Raw genomic sequence first — 18,015 nt, 5'->3', positions numbered from 1 at the left:
AGAAAAAAATAAAACTTTAAGAGAATGAGAAAGGGAATAAAGTCTGGAAATACTCCCCTCCTCCACCATACTTATTAAAATACTTTTCTGAACCTCATCTTTAAAGTATTAGCAGTTCTGGGACAATCAAAACCAATTTAATAAAATTCCAATCTCAATTTTCAAATGATAAAACTTTATTTCCCAGTTTGTAAGTTTACTTTGAAATGCAGTTTATTGAAGGAAAGTTGTACAGTAAGGTAAAAGGTTAGACCTGACTGAGTTTATAAAAAAAAACAATTATACATACAGTAGTCTGTCTCATATAATTCCATCTGTTTTCCAATAAGCACTCACTCAGGGGAAATGTTCCTCTCAGTGATTTTTTACAGATGTTTTGAAAGCTTCCCATCCAACCTGAGCCTGTGCAAAAACAAGCTGTTTGCTGTTAAGACTCTTCATCTTTTATTTTCGCTCTGCAGCGTTTCCATCTCCACCTTTGGGATGCCTAAAGAGAGGTAGCTGGAGGCCTGGAACGATCAGTGCTCGGTGTGCACTTCTGAAGCCGGCACGGGGCGATTGTGTCAGTCTCCCAGTGCGCCAGTGCTTCCACTTTTCACAGTGAACCCATAAGGCATGTCTGGCATGTATAAAATAATTTAATACTGTAAACAAAGGTTTGGCTCAAAGGTAAAAAATATACTCTATATTTTGTAACTCCTCACACACTAATGCCGTCACGTCAGTCAGCCGCAGAGCCTCCTTGGTCCTGAGCACGTTGCAGATGAACCAGTGGATGGGCAGTCATGCTGTCTACTCCATGGGAGACTGAAAGATAGAAATAATAGGATCTTCGTGGTTCGTCACAATGAGGACGCTGCGGAACTTGTCGAATAGCGTCTTGAGCTGCGATCGCCTCATGTTCTCGTTGTACATGATTTCTTCCAGGTGGTGATGTCCCCGAAAATAGTGCAGCAGCCTAAAAAGCAGTTTGACGCACGATGAAATTATTTTAACAGCAGGAACTTTTTTCTCAGTCAGCTGCAGTTTGTAGACTCTTGCGAAAAGATACAAAGCATTAACTTTGATAGTGAGAATTTAAATGCTCAGTTGAAGTTATCCCAAGCTTGAATCTTTATCAACTAAATGACAACAACTCTGATGTGCAAGATCTGAATAGACACAATCTTCACGGATTAGGGCAAAGTAAGCATTTTCAGTGACTACACTAATATGCAAACAAAACAATGTAAAAGACGGCCCACACTGCAAAAACACAAAATCTAACCGACTATATTTGGTCTAGTTTCTAGTGCAAGGTAAAACTAACTTACAAGTAATTTTTCAGCAAAATACAAGAGCTTGTTTTAAGTAAATAATTTCTGAACATTCATTAAAAAAAGTACCAGTACTGGCACTTAAGTGAAGTAAAATAGTCTGCCCGTAGAACTACTAGTTTCACATCCATATTAAGGAATTATTGACCTAAGATAAGCTCATATTTCTTGCAGAAAAAAATACTTGTAAGTTACTTTTGTCTTATGTCAAGTATACTAAAATAATTGCACTAGAACCTAGCCCAAACGTACTTGCTTGGTAAGAACTTGTGTTTTTGCAGCGTGGCTAAAAAAATTAAATGCTTATAAATTAAAAAAGAAAAAGCCTAATTACCTGGCAAACATCCGCAGATCCTCTGGATTTTGCGCGGCTGGGATGTTCAGTATAACCTGCTTCTCATGCTCCGACAGGCTTGCCAGGAGTGTTTCTGTCATCCTTTTATTCAAAGGAGAGTCTCCGCCGGGCAGCAGCTCAGCGCTGGAATTCTCCATACTGGGACTGGTTAGGGTCATGTCGTCACTGCTGGCTGCAAATATGAAGGAAGTGGTCAATGATCTGTTTGACTTCTTATTTATCCTTGAGAGCAGAGAAGGGAGCGGTGATGTTGACGGTCGGGTCTTACTTGGAGAACCGAAACTGAGAGCGCTCGGGGTGCTGAGACTGCGGCCTCCGACCCGTGCAGCCAGTGGAAGCTCTTCATCCTTGGGTGTAGGCTCATCTTCACTGGGTGGTATTAAAAGGCAAACATAAGTGTGCAGCTGGATGAGCAGACGGCGCTGGAGCATCCACACCACCATCTGGATGAGCTGGGCCTGTAGAGACGCACCAGACCAAAACAAGACACTGAGTTATTGAGGAACTTAGAATAAATGGTGCAGTGGATCGCAGGTAACGTGCTTCAGATTATTTATTTATTATTAATTATATGAGTAAGTATTCTAGTGATTACAAACCAGATTCATTAACTTACAGTAAAATCCAAAAGACGTCTGATTCGACTTACCACTTACCTTCAAATGTGCATCAAAACTATAAAGCTGCTTATATTAGAATATTTCTGCAAATGTATTAATATGTATTTCTCAAGTGTTTATTTATTTTTTTATTTAGAAAACTAATTATACCAACAGTAAAATATTTTTTCTAGCAGTTATCCATCATCTGCACATTATAATAAACGATCGATCGATACCGAGTTTTGAACCTGCAATCAACATAATGGCCAACAGAGGGAGCGTTTCGTGGAGGAAAATGTTACAGTACAGGTTTAAAAATCGTGAAATGACTCATAAGTTTCAATCACGTGTGTTGAGGCAGGAAGGAACAAGTCTAAAGCATAAGAGTGTCAAAAATAACACAAACATCATGAGCTAACAAACAAGTAGCCCATGTCACTAAAGTCATGTCTATTTATTAGTTTTATTAGTCTGCCTTCAGGGGAGGGATGCTTAGTTTAGTTCAGAGATCATGCCAGGCCCTTTTCCCTGTAAATAATCAAAAATATTAATAGACAATTTTAAACCATTGATTTTTTTTAAGCAATTCTTTGTTTGCATCTATGTCATATATTTCAATTTCCATACAAAATGAACAATATTTGAGCAATTTCAGCGATTATCTTACCTCCTGTGCAGGGGCTTCCAGGGGGTTTCTGAATTCGGCCAGTGAGACCGGTAGAGAGAACTTGGCCAACATGGAGGCCAGATCGTGGCCAGAAAACTGCTGAGCGAATTGCTTAGCCAAAGCGGAGTATCTGGTCAGGGAGGAAGTACAAACACTGCTACTTGACACAGTCCCTGTCTGGCTTTGATATGTTTGATCGACTCTTAAGAGAAGATTTCACACACTTACAGAGAGATGTTGGCATGAGGAGACAGCATGTAGACGTTATTCTCACAAAGAGGAAAGATGATGATCGCCTTGCCCCAGTAAACCAAGTGAGCAGCAATTTGGAAGATCTGAGTGGGAAAAAAACGGTAAAAATAATGATAAACTACAAGGTCTGATTACAAACCCTGAACACTGAAAAAGTGATATGAAAAGAGAGAAGAAATGCTTGCATGAATATTTTTGCATTCTGCATATTCACCACTAGATGGCAGTAAGTAGCTAAATATACAACACACACTGGGTGCATTTTTTTATGAAACGCATTTTAGTGGTAACTCACACTAAACACGTGAAGAAGCTTCTTTAAACCCAAAGTATTTCTTTAAAGTTTCAGTTGTGACTTGTTTTTACTTTTTAAAATTCTATTACTGTATATACACTCCATGTGTGCAACTGAACGCACATTATGAGAAATGGCAAAAGAATCGTAGTCTCTAAATTGAAAAAGCATGATATCAGAGCGATGCTGTGCACCTGAAGTAAGGCCAGGTCAGCGTCCTGGGCGAGCTGCTGCAGGTTTTTCACCGCTGAGCAGGTCTTTATCAGGCGCACCATCGCAGGTGAGCAGTCCAGAGGAAGTTGATCCAACAGCGCCTTCTCACTTTCTAACAACAACAGGGCATGATAGGGCCTACAGGGTCATAAAAACCAAATTACTTTTCAAAACTCTCTACAAAATCTTCACTTTGTATTTTACTCCTATTTTACCTTTAAAAAGGCATTAAAATGAGAGGTTATTCAAAACAACAGCAATTTTTAAAGCTGCCTATAGATGGCAGTGTGGCCCACAGAATATATTTCAATCAATTGATGGAGCTTAAAAAAAGTGGGGCGCAAAAATCAACTACACCTGAAAAAGACTAACTTCTCATAAAAACTTTTAAAAATATTTTGAAATGTGTAGTAATTAAAGCACAAAAAGAATTTTCAGCTTTATTTGACAGAGCAATTTTCCTGTGTAATTTATAACAAATTAAGTTAGTTTGTGTGCATTGATAGTAACATTAAATATCGTTTCTAATACAGAACAGGGTGTATAAGATATTAAATTTACCTTATGGCCTTCAGACTGCGCTCTAGTGCCTCTGGGGGGATGTAGTTCCCACCGACCCTGTGGATCTTATGAGGCAAGCAGAAGCTGACCTCCAGCCAGTTGTTGATATGCAGTCGTACCACACCTGTTGTACAGAGGCTGAAAAATCGTGAATATTATAATTAACTTGATGAAAAAGTGGATTTGCTCAACACTTTGAGAAAGGTAACAAAGCAGATGAATTTATTTAGCTTCCCACCTGTCGTAGGCCTCCTTTAAGTCCCTGGCTAGTTTACATTTTGGAAGAATTTGTCTAAATGGAGACTGCGGGGTTCCATCTGCTGACATCAGCAGAGAGGAAACACAGTTATAACAATGAGGCATGGAATAATAATAATAAAAAAAATAAAATAATTATAATTCAAAATTGGAAAGTTTGATTGAGACAGAGCTTTAGAGAAGGTGTGAATAGTGAGAGAATATCTCACTCTCCGTCGTAGTTGTGATCTCGTCTTGCACGGAAAGCATCAGCTTGGCTTCTCTGGTCAGGTACTGGCAGCGGCGCTCCTCATGCTGAAGGGCTATGGCGATGCGCCGAGACAGGTTGTGCATGCAGCTGATCACTGACGGATCGGCGTTTGCCTGGAGATGCAAACAGACAAGCAGAACATGTCCTTTTTATGTTTGACGTTTTAACTAATTACATCCAATTTCTCTTTTGTGTTGCTCATGTGACTGGAAAACATTTTCAGATTGAAAGGCCACTGAAAGTAGAAAAACAATACACGTTTAAAAAAAAGGAAAAAAGAAGAATTTCTAGAATTATAAAGTACTTTTGCTTCTTTTTTAAGTGTGTTTACAGCACAGTAAAGTAAGCTGCAGAGCAAGTATTATGGGCAAAGCATGACAGAGCAACTTTTCGCCTCTTCTGAGCCTTCCTGGAACTTGCAGAGAATCATGACTCAGCATGGGCTGGAACCGGGCTGGGCCTTGCTGAGCAGCATGATTAAGCAGAACAAACCGCCCTCTCCTCCCACAGTTCTCATGCTGTCACTGATAACTGAGCGTTATCAAACACACACAACCCCTCCCGTTCAAGGAATACCGATTAAAAGAAAACTAACTTTAAACGTCCCACCCACAGTCAGCTAAAATATATTTTTAAAAAGACTTGGTAAAACGAAGAGCATGAAAAGCCATATTATTACTTTCAATTTTCAACACAATATATTTCATATCGAAATATTTTATTAAAGATTTCCTTACCCTTAGGGCAAAAACAACATTAAACAAGATCATCGTAGGCATTTCTCTCTTAGGCGAGGGATCTGTTTTGGAAACCTGAAATGACAAAAAGTCATGTCTCTAGAAAGTCTATAAAATTAAGCTTTTCCAAAAAAAAAAAATGCATCTATTTTTTTTGTTAAAATTTAACAAAAAAATTTTAACTAAGGACACAAGAGCAACTTTTAAATATTATTAATAATATTATTATTACAAATAAATACAATTTTCTTTAACCAAATTTATGTTTACATTTACTGAATAGCTTGTCTCAAAAAAGAAAAAAAAAGACATAAGATAGAAAAAGATGCTATGATATCAAATACATATTTTTTTATTTTCAAAAGAAGAAGAATATGTAGAAGCCCAGTTTGCAAATATACAAAGATGGGTATAGACAAACAGAAACATTTGTGAAAAAAATTGCCGGATTTTTTATAATAGTGAAAACATTTTCTTTCTGTTAACAAAACATATCTGAAAAAAGCCCGCCTCAGACGTAGAAAAAAGTGAACTAAAACCCTAGTTCAATTCAAGGGATTATTTTATCACATTAAAGTGCATCAGAAGCTCTTCCAGTTGTTTCCAGATGCCAAAGACTACAAAACGCTATCAAGAGCTCCAAATGTATCAAACACAGAGAAATCATGATAATTTCTGCATATAGGAGAGCTTTGTGCTGCTCAGTTTGCTTTTGCCTCGTCATCATTGCCAGAAAAATAGTAAAGATCTCAACAACACAGGCTGTTCAAAAAAGTACGGTAGCGGGAGATGATCTCTGATCTCTGGGCATTAGAAAACAAACCACACTGTGGTATGAGAGCTGAAGTAGAATTTTCAACTCTGTGAAACATAGACCTTGAAATTAGCACATACATTAAATGTTAATAATGGCAGTGAAGATGGCTAAATCCAAGAAAACTTTAATTTTCTCAATTAAAGTTTAACCCTAATTCAACTCTAATTCAGAATTCTCAATTAAAGTGTGAAAACCTTGATTCTTTGCTTCACCGACTCTATTTTTTCCTACCTGGATGAGGGGAGAATGCTGCAGAAGAGTCGGGTGACCCACAAATCGAACATTGTCTATCTTGAGTTCAAACTTCTTTCCACACATATCGTTCTTGGTGGCCAGGATGGTGGCCAGGATGCTGTCAGAAAACCTCGAGGGAAGAGAAATAAACTCAGTGAAAAACCTCGCAAACTGGGAGCAGCTCAGACGAGTGAAAAAAGCTCAGATTATCTGGCTATAATCCTCTTATTCCTGTTTATAGGATGGATCTGACTTAAAATAATTCAATAATAATAATAGTAAAATCTTATTTGGCTACTGTGAGGTAAGGAAAAGAAGAAGAGGTTTCCCTGCGGAAAATAGTGAATGGTACATGAATGAGAAATGTGACAAACTCATGCTGGTTTGACTGATGTAACTCATGCTGCAGTCAAAGGGGATACAAATTAAGGTGTTAACTTCCAGAAAAAAAAAATTAAACACAATATGGACCTTTTCCACCACCATCATTTTAAAAAGCAATGAAAAGTATTATTCAAACTGCTGTAACTGATTTGAATTTCATCCTTATTTGCTAAGTCTACATGCTCTGAATTATCAGCGTACATTTAGACCGATGATTTTAATGCAAGCATGATTCATCTTCTGTACATCATTAAAAAGGAACGGTACAGAGATCGGGATTGGAGATTGATACAGGGCACAAAAACAGAAAAGATGGGGTGAAATAAAAGGACAGGGGAGGAGGTGATCTAGGGGAAGGAGAGGTGGTTCAGAATGTTTCGGTCTTACCCTGCTACCAACTGTTCGTCAGTTAGAGGACATTGCTCCCTGAAATGGGATTTGGGCCCCCAAAAAAGAAGAACAAAAAAAAAGCAAACAAAAGGAAAGATGCAACACACAGTTGGGCTAAATGCAGAAAATGGACATTAAAACAACCCCAAAAAACATGTGACACAGTGATGTAAACATGCTGCTCTGCATGTTGAGTCAAGTACATCTCACATACATAGTAATTGGTATGCTAGTAGTGGACATTGCACTTGATATGGTGAATTTACAATATCAAATGATGATCAAATTTATGCTATTGCAGTTACTGTTGAATTTTTTTCCACATCAATATGTTTCTCACTCATCTTCACTCTTTCCCATCATCATCCATAAAATCTCCATTGTTTTAGGGCATCAATACCAGTGAAGTATCCCCCCCCCCCCCACCCAATGTCCAAATACATTATCAGCATGCAGAGTCTGAATGCCTTGCACTTGAAATATAACAGCAAACCAAATATTGTATCTAGCCAATCCTGTGCAATTGTACACACTGACACTTCAATGTCAACTCTGATTATATATATTGTTCAGCTTTAAACTGAAGGACAGAAATGAAGATATTCATCTTCCTGCCCATTAAAGGGTCTCTTATCTAATCATCTACTATCTATTGAAAGAGTCTCAAGTACAGATATTAGTTACCTACTAGAAAATATGTTATGTGGACGGTTATGCCTGTAGTTTACAACTATATCTTCACAGACTGAGCTGTTTGATATTTATTAAGGTGTTAAAACCAACAAAAATGACAAGCTGATGTCACCGTCTGTAAGGTGACAGCACAATAAAAATGAATAAAACAGACACTATAAAGATTCATGGGTTGGGTCCTGTGACTAGCAGGCAAGGTCAAACAACAGCTGAAAATGTAACATTTAGACTCATGAAGTGATGAAATTACATTTTCAATATTACATTTTCAGATTATCATGCACAAAATGTTTATTGTTGTGTGTTGCCTTTTTGAAGAAGAAAATGAAGAACAAACAATTTACCTTGAATCACCATCCGGATCTTCCAGAACATCCCCTGTGGTGTTCAGTGCATATGGATTACGCTGTTTTGCTGAAGACATTAAAGTATACAAGTAAAAAAAAAAAAATAAATAAAAATTTTTTTTTTCCCTTTTTATAAGATAAAGGATAATTGCAGAACAATGAATTAAATAATGTAGCATTAACATCCTAGAAATATGTCAAATAAGCTTTACAATTAATTTACCAAATCCCAGACTATTGCTATAAATATATCACAAAAATGTAAATAAAGATTTTTAGCAACATTTCCAACTGAGATGGCTCAATAAAATAACACAGTGTATCAGGATGCTGCCCTGCCATAGAAAAACCTAGACACACCTCATGACTCAATAACTTGCATAATCATCTTTTTTCATTGTCTGTATGATTTTATCTGGAGGAATTTTGAGGTTCTCTTCTTTGCATTGTTTTAGTTTATTATATTTTGTGGGGGTGTTTCATTCTGCACCAGTCTTATATCATTAAGACACCACAACAATTCAATATCTTCCAGGTCTGGACGATCACAACATTCAGGTTCAAGTTTCCTTTTGTATTTGAGATTATTGGTCTATGAGTGAAGCTGTCAGATTATCTCACATCTGACTTTACCATATACAAAGGAGTAATGGTTGAATCAATGGAATCTGAATTGAATTAAACATCAGACAAGCTAGACTGCACAGTTGCTTTACAACAGAAGAGTCGTGGGCTCAACTACAAGACATATACTACCAGTAGTGTACAACTGCAAATCGATAAACATGACAGTCATTGTTTGAGTTTATGTCAATGCACAATCCTACCTGAGAGAGAAGACGGACAATCAGCTGCTCTTTGAAAAGGATACCGAAATAGAAGTTTGTTCCCTCTACTCCCAGAACTAACCAGGATGACGCTTATAGGACTGGTTTTATCCCCGCTTTTATGTCTGTTGTTTTGTGACTGACTGTATAGGGAGTTTCTGACATCTGGTGACTCGGCCGAAGGGCTTAGCATCATGTTAGCATTCTAAAAGTGTCCGCTAGCTTGATTTAGCTATAGCTCCTATCACCGTTAATGTGTGCAATAAAGAAACAAAGGTAACAACACTTTACAATTTACTTAGAAGCCTACATAAAATTGCGCAAGTATCTTCTAAAGATGTTGTTGACATTGTTGTGTGTTGCCTTGAGAAATGCCCGGCTGGAAACATTAACTCGGTTTTAAGTTCCAACCTGCTTCTAATAGTGCAGCATACTTCTTATGTCTGCTGACGAAATTCTTAAAAAAAACAATATTTGAGAGACAAAATTAAAACTAAAATAATACCAATACAAAAAATAAATAAAGAATTTTAATACGGAGATGTCATGTTATGAGCGGTACAGTATAGGAAACACTGCTGACTTGACAGTTGGGACCTTTTACATAAAGAGAAAGTCACCTTCATTGGCATAGTTAGCTGTTCACGTTTTTAAATTTAATTAGTTTAAACAATAACGTTTTCAATAATATTCAAATTCATTCAATTTTATCTGGATTTTAATTAGGTAATGGCGGGATCAGTGTTTCCGCTAGATGGCGCTTTTCCCAGATATCGTTTATTTCTAACTTTTCCAACAAGTAGAGATTGTCGATGAGTAAAGACTATCTAGAAAATTATTACTTAAACGGAAAGATTAATTATACTGTATCTGCAAAATAGGTCAAGAGCCATATACTATTTTGAAAATGTACTTTGACATTTTGATATTTGTTATGTGACGTATGTAATGCTTTGTTTTAGCACTCATGTTGACCTGCAGGATTTTTGGAGGATTATCGTTAATTTCAGTTTGCCACGCCTTTTTACATCAAACGACCAAGTCTGTGTTCTGTAGTTTTTATAGCTCAATTTACTAAAAATGTTAAATTATCATTGAATAAAATATATTTCCTTGATCATGTGAAGAAATTATATAGATATATTTAACCCCTTGCACTTTCTCAGACTGATATGTGTTTTAGCAAGTAACTTGAGTAGCACAAGCATATTCCTTCATTTTCTTTCATAAAATGTGTGGTCAATTAATTGGGGCAGACTTCCAAAGATAATTCTTTTCTATTGAATCTGCATATATACTTCAACGGAAAAAAATATTTAAAAAAATCAACAGACTGCAAAGCAGCTAAATAAAATTGAAAGCTACTTTAAACAAGCAATATTGAACAGAACCATAGACTTTGATTTTCAGTTTTTATTTGGAGTTTGCAACAGCTTCCAACCAGCAAATGGTGCATTTTAGAAACTTTACAAAAACGGTTCCATGTTAAAGCGTGCTTTATTTTTGCTTAGTGGTATTGTCTTCCCAGGGCGGAGACCACCACAGCCAGGAACTTCTGCCAGGCCTCCTGGAAACCAGGTGTGAAGACACTGGGGCCAAATTTGGCAGCCACAACCACTGAGATGCATTCAGCAAGAGTCTGAAATGAAAAAAAGTATTGCAAGGATGTTATTACCATTTAGATAAAAACATTAAAACTTGTTTTTCACCAAAGGAGCTTTGATAAAAAACTCAATGACGAGTGAGTTTACAACAACCGTACCCTGAAGTTGTCGGGATCCACATGCAGCTTCTCAGAGTGCATGACGCTCAGTTTGGCATAGGCGTTCTTGATGTTGTCCATGTTCTTCACTGCAGTTTCCAGTCCACTCATCACAGTTTTCCCATGCTTAGCCACTTTGGCATTTCCGACAATGGCAGCGTAGGTGGACAGGTTTCCGAAGGATCCAAAATGCCTCTGAGTCCAGGGATACACAACCAGAAGCCTGGTTCGAGAGACAAATTTCAAAGGTTAATACTGAATTAAAACATGTGAAACTGAATTCAGTGGCCTGGGTATGCTACCAGCTGATTTGAAGAATGTGTTAAACCTGAAGAAGGAGATGGATAAATAAATGAACATTTTATGAAGGGTCACCTGATCAGAGCTTGGGGTCCAATCTCACCCACGTCAATTTGTCCCCACAGAGTTGTGATGGCCTGACGCTCAGCATCTGTCCACTCGACCATGGTGATGAGCTAAATTTGTCTTTATGCCACAGAAAATGATTTAAATGCCTCAGGACACAACCCTTTTGAGAATGATAGTCTTAGAGCTTTTTATTAATTTCCCAGTGCCACTCCTCTCTGTTTAGGAGGCATCTGATTGGACAAAAGTCTGTGCCATGTTGGGTTATACCCTTAACAATGTCGATATGATCATCGGCGGGCTTTCTGGAAAAGGTTGATAAGAAGAAAATAAACATAAATGTTTTATATAATTATGGGTGACATTTTATGCAATGTTTTGTTGTTGTTGTTTTGTTTTCTGTGTTGCTGCTCTTTTAATAACATTCAAACAAGAAACATAACTAAATCTAATGAAAGAGTACAGATTCCATTGATGTTTCTTTGGTTACTGTATGTTGTACAACTGTGCAGAACAATATTTTAGCTTAAGAAGCTTGACATTGTGTATGTTCTGGGTAATTCTAACTATAAAATATTTTGGAAATTATGTCAGTGGCTACATGGAAAAAGAAATGCTAATAACAAATAGCATGCTTTCCTCGTCATCTATGTACAGAACAGAAAGAATGAGACATCAAAAGTTTATCAATGAAACAACTTGCTCCAATGAAAGTGATAAGATGGTCTCTTCACCGCCGCTCTGAGGGTTCAGTAGTTTTGATGGGTTGGTTATCATTTAATTCAGATGACCGCACCCATTTATATCAAACCATGCACTTTTAGAGACGCCGTATTAATCAGCAATAGCGTTTCTAACACTCGTAGGGATGTCACTGAGTAAATAACTCACCGCTACCCAATAAACTGTAGAGCCCTTAATGTCAAAAGGTAAAAGTAACCTGTAAAGGTATATCTTTCAGCTGTATGAGGAGGCCCTCTGAACTTTCATATGGGTTTCATACACATACATATAAGTTATTTCTATTACTGGACAGAAATGACTGATATAGACCATATTCTTCCTTGCATGTCTTTAATCAACCCATCACTGATTTTGGAATTTTGCTGAATTGCATTTCTACTAAATCCAACAAAAGACAAGTAGACAAGTCGTTGACAAAAACTCATAAATTGTTCCCACAAAGGGGCCTGGAAGCTGTTACATTCACTTTCTCTCCAAATATATATGTTTTTACATTGCGTAGATAAAAGAAGAGCAGCTAGAAAGGAATGCTGCTACCTGAAATCTAGAATAAAAATGGCAAAGTCTCTAGAATAGATGACAGAATTGTTATTTCACACTGATATTGGTTGTTCAAAAAGTTGGACATTTCACCTGTTACTATGAAGACAAGTAAAACCTTCATCTGCTGTTTTAAAAATGTGTTATAAGCAAAATATATGATTTATCTAGAGTGGGTAACATTTCCTGGTGTTGATCAAACACATTTAACATGGTTGAATATCAAATGTGTTTGTTTCTTTTTTTTCCTCTAATGAATGAAACCAATTCATTAAATGCAGTTATGCCTGTCTTACTTTTCTTCAATTGATTCTCTAAATATCTTTAGAATACCTTCAAATTATATGAATAACGTCTATTGGGACAGTCCTCGTAATATGCAACATTTCATCTATGTGGACTTGTATTTTTCCTTGGATGTGAATTTGAAAAATTAAAATAAAAAAATGCACTTTTTTAAACTGAAATAAAATATTGACAGACATGTGGTCAAAGTCAGGGAGTGGTTATCTTTTATCTCAAGAATTATAGAAACTTCTGGTAATTTCTGCCAAAGAGGAGGGGTCTGCATTTGATAGAGGGCGTGGTGCATTTTGGCTTGATATAAAACAAAGACAGTTATAAGTCGCCACTAACAGCAATTTCGTAGCAGAGTTTCTTTTCTTTCAACTTGGAAACTAGAAAGGCAGAAATGAGTCTCTCTGGAAAGGACAAGTCCGTGGTGAAGGCTTTCTGGGACAAAGTGTCCCCTAAAGCTGCCGAGATGGGAGGCGAGGCCCTCGGCAGGTGGGTTTTCTCTCTTATTGTCGATTTTGTTGTATTTTTCAACCATGTATGGTTAAATGTTTTATTCTTTAATCCGGATTAACTTAATCTCGTGTGTATTTTCTAGGATGCTGATCTCATACCCGCAAACCAAGACCTACTTTTCACACTGGTCTGATCTGAGCCCAGAGTCTGCACAGGTGAAGAAGCATGGAGCCACCATCATGGGAGCTATTGGGGACGCCGTCGGAAAGATCGATGACTTGTCTGGTGCCTTGTCCAAGCTCAGCGAGCTGCATGCCTTCAAGCTCCGAGTGGACCCTGCTAACTTCAGGGTGGGTAAAAGTTGTTAAGTTAAAAGTTAAAGCAACGTCAACATTTAAAAAGCTTCACGGACAATCGTAAAATGCCAACATTAACGTGTTGTTTGTTCCTCATGCAATAGATCCTCGCTCACAACATCATCCTGGTGCTGGCCTTGTACTTCCCTGCTGACTTCACCCCTGAGGTCCATGTCTCCGTTGACAAGTTCCTGCAGAACCTGGCCTTGGCTCTGTCTGAGAAGTACCGCTAAGATCCAGCCTCTCGGAGGGGGGATCGACTGCACAAAAAAAAACTGCATGTCATCCAAAAGAAAAATTCAACAACACCTTTGAGTTCAAAAGGTTGGCTGAATAAATTAAAGATACAATAATTGTCCACAAAAGCTGTGTCTTTTTTTTGTCTTTTGCACCTCACTTCTAAAAGCAATGGTTTCCTAATCTTCACACAAAAGAGTAAAATAGTAATTATGTCAAGTTGTGGAAATAAGAAATTAAACACTGAGAACAAACAATGTAAATTTAAACTAAATAAAGTCAAAGAACTGGTGAGACATATATATATTTCATTTATATATATATATATATATATATATATATATATATATATATATATATATATATATATATATATTTTCAGGCTATAAATGTGCTATCTGATGTCTACAACCAAATATTTTGTCATGAAAATAAAACAATTTATAACATTAAGTTAATATGGCGTTGGACTGTGTCCGTGTTTATTGTAAAATGATAATAAGCGCCGTAGCGAGTGCTTCTGCCAAGACGATTGCAGATGAGGATCACTAAACAACTCGCATTGCTGTTGACAGCTGGCTGTTATTCAGCGAGCTGTATTGGTAAAACCGTACAAAAAAAACCCGTTTGTGTGGTTCAAGATTAAAACCTATAAGTACACACTCTACAATCTTTCTTTTCTTTTCTTGAAATTGATGTTGATCTTTACAGTAACGTTAACACAAACCAGACAAGTGCTGGCTTCCACATTTAGTTGCTACTTCACTTACACTTTCCCTTTTCATGGCACCTTGTGCTGCTTATCTGCTTACTAAGCACCACAGAGTCAGGAGTCAGTCAGTGAAACTAAGGGGCTGCCCAAGTTCTCTCAAACATCAACAGTAGCTCCCAGGCTACATGCTACATGCTACATATATATATATATATATATATATATATCATATATATCAGTGTTGCTTCCTAAGTGGACAGTTTGATTTCACAGAAGTTTGATTTACTTGGAGTTATATTGTGTTGTTTAAGTGTTCCCTTTATTTTTTTGAGCAGTATATATATGTGTGTAAATTCCCTTCTCACCCTCCCCGGGTGGTCTCTTTCATCCTCTGAGCTCGGGTCCTCTATCAGAGGCCTGGGAGCTTGAGGGTTCTGCGCAGTGTCTTGGGGGGTGACTGCCCCGAGGGCCCCGATGACCACAAGCACCACTGTTGTCTTCACCTTTTATATATATATATATATATATAAACATTCTTTGGATGCCATGTCTAGTGACAACTGCATGTCAGAGAATTTAAAAATCCAAAATTATGCAAAGGGATGCAGCTAAAACCTAGTTGTGCATGTCTAATTTTAAAATACTGTGAATCCAAAGGTGTATTTTGTTTTCTAAAATCTTAAGACAACAACAACATTCACAACTGGATTGGCTTTGAGAAACTAGAAAAACACTACCAGGTGTTGTTACACTAAGGTTGTTTAAGTTAAGTTAAGTTAAGTTAAGTTAAGTTAAGTTAAGTTAAGTTAAGTTAAGATAAGTTTTCTTAGACTCTTTTCTTCTTCTCTTTGTGTTATGAATGTGCTTGTTTTATATGGACATGATGCATACATCTATATCTAATGGACAAACATGTCTTGCATTCAGTCTGCAACCTATAAAAGATATTTTAACTTAAATGTTAAACTTTACTAATATGATTATGAATTTCATTTCTGATGCAAAGCCCCTGAAAAAATAAGCTTCTAATAAGTAGATAATACATTGGTTTAATGAAATACAATGTGGTCAGAGCTTTACAATTAAAATATGCAACAAGTTAGAAAGTCTGGAAACTGTGCTGTTAGACAAATAAAAGAAACTAAAGATTTGAACTATATTTTCCAAAAGCATCAAGTGTCCATAGGCAACGCATTACAGGTAACAGCACAGATAGATGAGGTTCAAGCTGCAGAGACAATGTAAAATGTACACTTCTTGCCCCAACCTCAGGGTTTGCAAATCCAGAAATCAACTTTTATTTGACACCCTGTCAAACTCCACTTGTCTGATAACTATGGGAGGAGAGGAGACTGGACAAAAGGAGCACATCTAAATACCACAAAATAAATAAATAACACAACAAAATCATTAAATGCACAGACTTTGAGCATGTCTTCATCCAGGACATCTCCTTCAAGATTGATTATGAGTCTACCACAGCTTATTAACTGAAAAACTGAACTTGTCTTTAGAAGTACGCTTGTCAATCCAAAGCAAATCAGTCAGAATAAACGTAAATGATAAATAAAGTTAAGAAAAAAAAGAGAGTTAATTCTTCAAAACAGTTTAATAGAACTAAGTTACTAAACTCTTTCTAAAAGTCAATTATGTTGTGCTCTTGCAGTATGCAATGTAAAGACTGAGGATAATTACGGATGTAATGGGGAGTTTTTTTCTAGGTGATAAAAAAATAGACTGGTCTAGAGAACAGACAAACTTGGACATAATAAAATCATTTTTTTACAGTCTGGAACATAAATGAACAAAGAAACAAATAAAAACTTAACTTCATACATCCAAACTTGAGTTGAACTTGTCATCCAGTTAGATTGGACGATAAGATTTTTACGAAGTGTGGCTTTACATGTGAAAGTAATTCAGTATAAAATACACGTCTTTTCTTTTTAAATATATTCAGAGGTTTTTGTAAGTTTACATTGTAGTCAAAAACAGTTGTTATTCAAGATGGAAAGACAAATCTGAATGTGTGAAAACTTATCATGATCACCAACCGTCCTGCAGTTTAAGCAATCTTTGCCTTTTAGTTAATATTCCCAAGAGTTGTGCACAGCCTGCGTTAGCAGACCAGCGCAAAGAATTAAACATTTACAGAATAAAATGTTGACAATTTGTAGTTTTCTCCCACACACAGGAACAGACAAAACTAACATTACCTTTCTTGGATGAATTCTCTTCTCATTTGTATGTGGCAACTCTTTAAGACTTTTAGGTTGTTCATACATGCATTTAAATACCTTAAATTATCCTAAAGTTTATTTTACTACTAATGTCAGTCAAAAATAACAAACGGACATTCGTGATTATGTGCCATGAGAAAGAAATTGAAAGAGAAAGATGGTTTTTTTTCTTAAAAATTATTCTTTTATTTATTCATTCAGTTTTGTAAGACACAAGGCTCTAGTAGTACTGCTTCCTCAGAGAGGCCACCACCACGGCCAAGAACTTCTGGAAAGCTCCCTGAACCTCAGGGGTGAAGGCTGCCCCCATCTGACCGGCTACAACAATGGTCAGGCAGTCTCCCAGGAGCTGCAACAGAACACAGCAAGGGTCAGAAAGCAGCAACGACATTAACACCCGTGGTGTAAAGACAAAAAGAAAACAGCTTTACGTTGAAGTTGTCGGGGTCCACTTGTAGTTTCTCAGAGTGCAGCACGCTCAGGTCCTTGTATGTGGTCTTAATGTCGTCCATGTTCTTCACAGCTTTCTCCAGACCTGCCATGATGACCTTCCCGTGAGCCGCCACTTTGGGGTTTGTTGTTATGGCCGCGGCGTTGTAGAGGTTTCCAAAGCTGCCAAAGTACCTCTGAGTCCAGGGGTAGACAATCAGACACCTGAAGAGACATACATTTGAAACATTTTGTTTGCAGATATTTCCCCCCCCCCCCCTTTTTTTTTTAATTCAGAAACATGAAGATGCAGCAAAGTCTCACCTGGATAAAGCTGCAGAACCAACGACATCATAACTGATCTTGGAGAAGATGTCCTGGATGGTGGCACGCTCGAAGTCTGACCATTTGACCATTTTGGAGTTTTTGTTTGCTCGCTCCCTTTGTCTGGTGTGGGTCAGCAGGCCCAGGAGATCCACCTTATAAACATCCAGCTGTGCTCCTCCCACAGTTATCAGATGGGAGGAGTTTTAGAGGAGCTTCTTGATACATCGATTTTAAGAACTGATGGGAAAACACCAAATAAAGCAAATAGTGCACAATGATCAAAAAAAGGTCTTTGATCATTACAATTATTTTATGACTGAAGCAACACTGTTTTATCTGGGACTGAGGACGAGA

General features: G+C 37.2%; 4 protein-coding genes across 6 annotated transcripts; 1 reads left to right on the top strand and 3 right to left on the bottom strand.

Annotated features, from left to right (window-relative positions):
* Nucleotides 1–154: 154 nt before the first annotated feature.
* nprl3 (NPR3-like, GATOR1 complex subunit) lies at nucleotides 155–9,602 on the bottom strand. Of its 3 annotated transcripts, none has more exons than XM_081610135.1 (14): nucleotides 9,199–9,602; nucleotides 8,369–8,438; nucleotides 7,329–7,367; nucleotides 6,555–6,687; nucleotides 5,507–5,581; nucleotides 4,729–4,882; nucleotides 4,500–4,581; nucleotides 4,262–4,399; nucleotides 3,682–3,838; nucleotides 3,169–3,275; nucleotides 2,941–3,070; nucleotides 1,940–2,129; nucleotides 1,651–1,843; nucleotides 155–958 (listed from the first exon to the last, which is right to left on the bottom strand). In XM_081610135.1, exons 1-14 carry the CDS (start codon nucleotides 9,392–9,394, stop codon nucleotides 793–795), a joined length of 1,830 nt encoding a protein of 609 aa, XP_081466261.1. In that variant the 5' UTR covers nucleotides 9,395–9,602; the 3' UTR covers nucleotides 155–792. The 3 variants fall into 3 exon arrangements, with proteins under 3 accessions (XP_081466261.1, XP_081466262.1, XP_081466263.1); XM_081610136.1 differs by having other exon boundaries at nucleotides 4,500–4,578; nucleotides 9,199–9,601; XM_081610137.1 differs by lacking the exon at nucleotides 7,329–7,367 and having other exon boundaries at nucleotides 9,199–9,601.
* A 994-nt stretch (nucleotides 9,603–10,596) lies between these two features.
* On the bottom strand, nucleotides 10,597–11,512 carry LOC103468709 (hemoglobin subunit beta-A-like). The gene is made up of 3 exons (XM_008415958.3): nucleotides 11,336–11,512; nucleotides 10,961–11,183; nucleotides 10,597–10,837 (listed from the first exon to the last, which is right to left on the bottom strand). The coding sequence occupies exons 1-3, from the start codon at nucleotides 11,425–11,427 to the stop codon at nucleotides 10,706–10,708; spliced, it is 447 nt and encodes a 148-aa protein (XP_008414180.1). The 5' UTR covers nucleotides 11,428–11,512; the 3' UTR covers nucleotides 10,597–10,705.
* A 1,723-nt stretch (nucleotides 11,513–13,235) lies between these two features.
* LOC103468708 (hemoglobin subunit alpha-A) lies at nucleotides 13,236–14,081 on the top strand. Its single transcript, XM_008415957.3, has 3 exons — nucleotides 13,236–13,396; nucleotides 13,503–13,710; nucleotides 13,821–14,081. The coding sequence occupies exons 1-3, from the start codon at nucleotides 13,302–13,304 to the stop codon at nucleotides 13,947–13,949; spliced, it is 432 nt and encodes a 143-aa protein (XP_008414179.1). The 5' UTR covers nucleotides 13,236–13,301; the 3' UTR covers nucleotides 13,950–14,081.
* Nucleotides 14,082–17,072: 2,991 nt separating this feature from the next.
* On the bottom strand, nucleotides 17,073–17,925 carry LOC103468710 (hemoglobin subunit beta-like). The gene is made up of 3 exons (XM_008415959.3): nucleotides 17,659–17,925; nucleotides 17,337–17,559; nucleotides 17,073–17,254 (listed from the first exon to the last, which is right to left on the bottom strand). Exons 1-3 carry the CDS (start codon nucleotides 17,748–17,750, stop codon nucleotides 17,126–17,128), a joined length of 444 nt encoding a protein of 147 aa, XP_008414181.1. The 5' UTR covers nucleotides 17,751–17,925; the 3' UTR covers nucleotides 17,073–17,125.
* Nucleotides 17,926–18,015: the final 90 nt, after the last annotated feature.

Source organism: Poecilia reticulata, chromosome 8 (genome assembly GCF_904066995.2).
Source record: "Poecilia reticulata chromosome 8, P_reticulata-male-v2, whole genome shotgun sequence".
NCBI classification, from domain to species: Eukaryota; Metazoa; Chordata; class Actinopteri; order Cyprinodontiformes; family Poeciliidae; genus Poecilia; species Poecilia reticulata.
The sequence above is the reverse complement of the archived record's forward strand: the minus strand, read 5'-3'. Positions and strand labels throughout refer to the sequence as shown.

Excerpts from the sequence above, each read along its gene's own strand:
- nprl3 (XM_081610135.1), bottom strand. The coding sequence starts at position 9,394 with ATGATGCTAAGCCCTTCGGCCGAGTCACCAGATGTCAGAAACTCCCTA. Across the intron at positions 4,582-4,728 it reads GATCACAACTACGACGGAGA|CAGATGGAACCCCGCAGTCT; the intron begins GTGAGATATTCT and ends TGCTGATGTCAG. Across the intron at positions 3,276-3,681 it reads CTGACCTGGCCTTACTTCAG|ATCTTCCAAATTGCTGCTCA; the intron begins GTGCACAGCATC and ends TTTCCCACTCAG.
- LOC103468710 (XM_008415959.3), bottom strand. The coding sequence starts at position 17,750 with ATGGTCAAATGGTCAGACTTCGAGCGTGCCACCATCCAGGACATCTTC. Across the intron at positions 17,560-17,658 it reads GGTTCTGCAGCTTTATCCAG|GTGTCTGATTGTCTACCCCT; the intron begins GTGAGACTTTGC and ends ATGTCTCTTCAG. Across the intron at positions 17,255-17,336 it reads TGGACCCCGACAACTTCAAC|CTCCTGGGAGACTGCCTGAC; the intron begins GTAAAGCTGTTT and ends GTTCTGTTGCAG.
- LOC103468709 (XM_008415958.3), bottom strand. The coding sequence starts at position 11,427 with ATGGTCGAGTGGACAGATGCTGAGCGTCAGGCCATCACAACTCTGTGG. Across the intron at positions 11,184-11,335 it reads GGACCCCAAGCTCTGATCAG|GCTTCTGGTTGTGTATCCCT; the intron begins GTGACCCTTCAT and ends CTCTCGAACCAG. Across the intron at positions 10,838-10,960 it reads TGGATCCCGACAACTTCAGG|ACTCTTGCTGAATGCATCTC; the intron begins GTACGGTTGTTG and ends TTTTCATTTCAG.
- LOC103468708 (XM_008415957.3), top strand. The coding sequence starts at position 13,302 with ATGAGTCTCTCTGGAAAGGACAAGTCCGTGGTGAAGGCTTTCTGGGAC. Across the intron at positions 13,397-13,502 it reads GGAGGCGAGGCCCTCGGCAG|GATGCTGATCTCATACCCGC; the intron begins GTGGGTTTTCTC and ends TGTATTTTCTAG. Across the intron at positions 13,711-13,820 it reads TGGACCCTGCTAACTTCAGG|ATCCTCGCTCACAACATCAT; the intron begins GTGGGTAAAAGT and ends CTCATGCAATAG.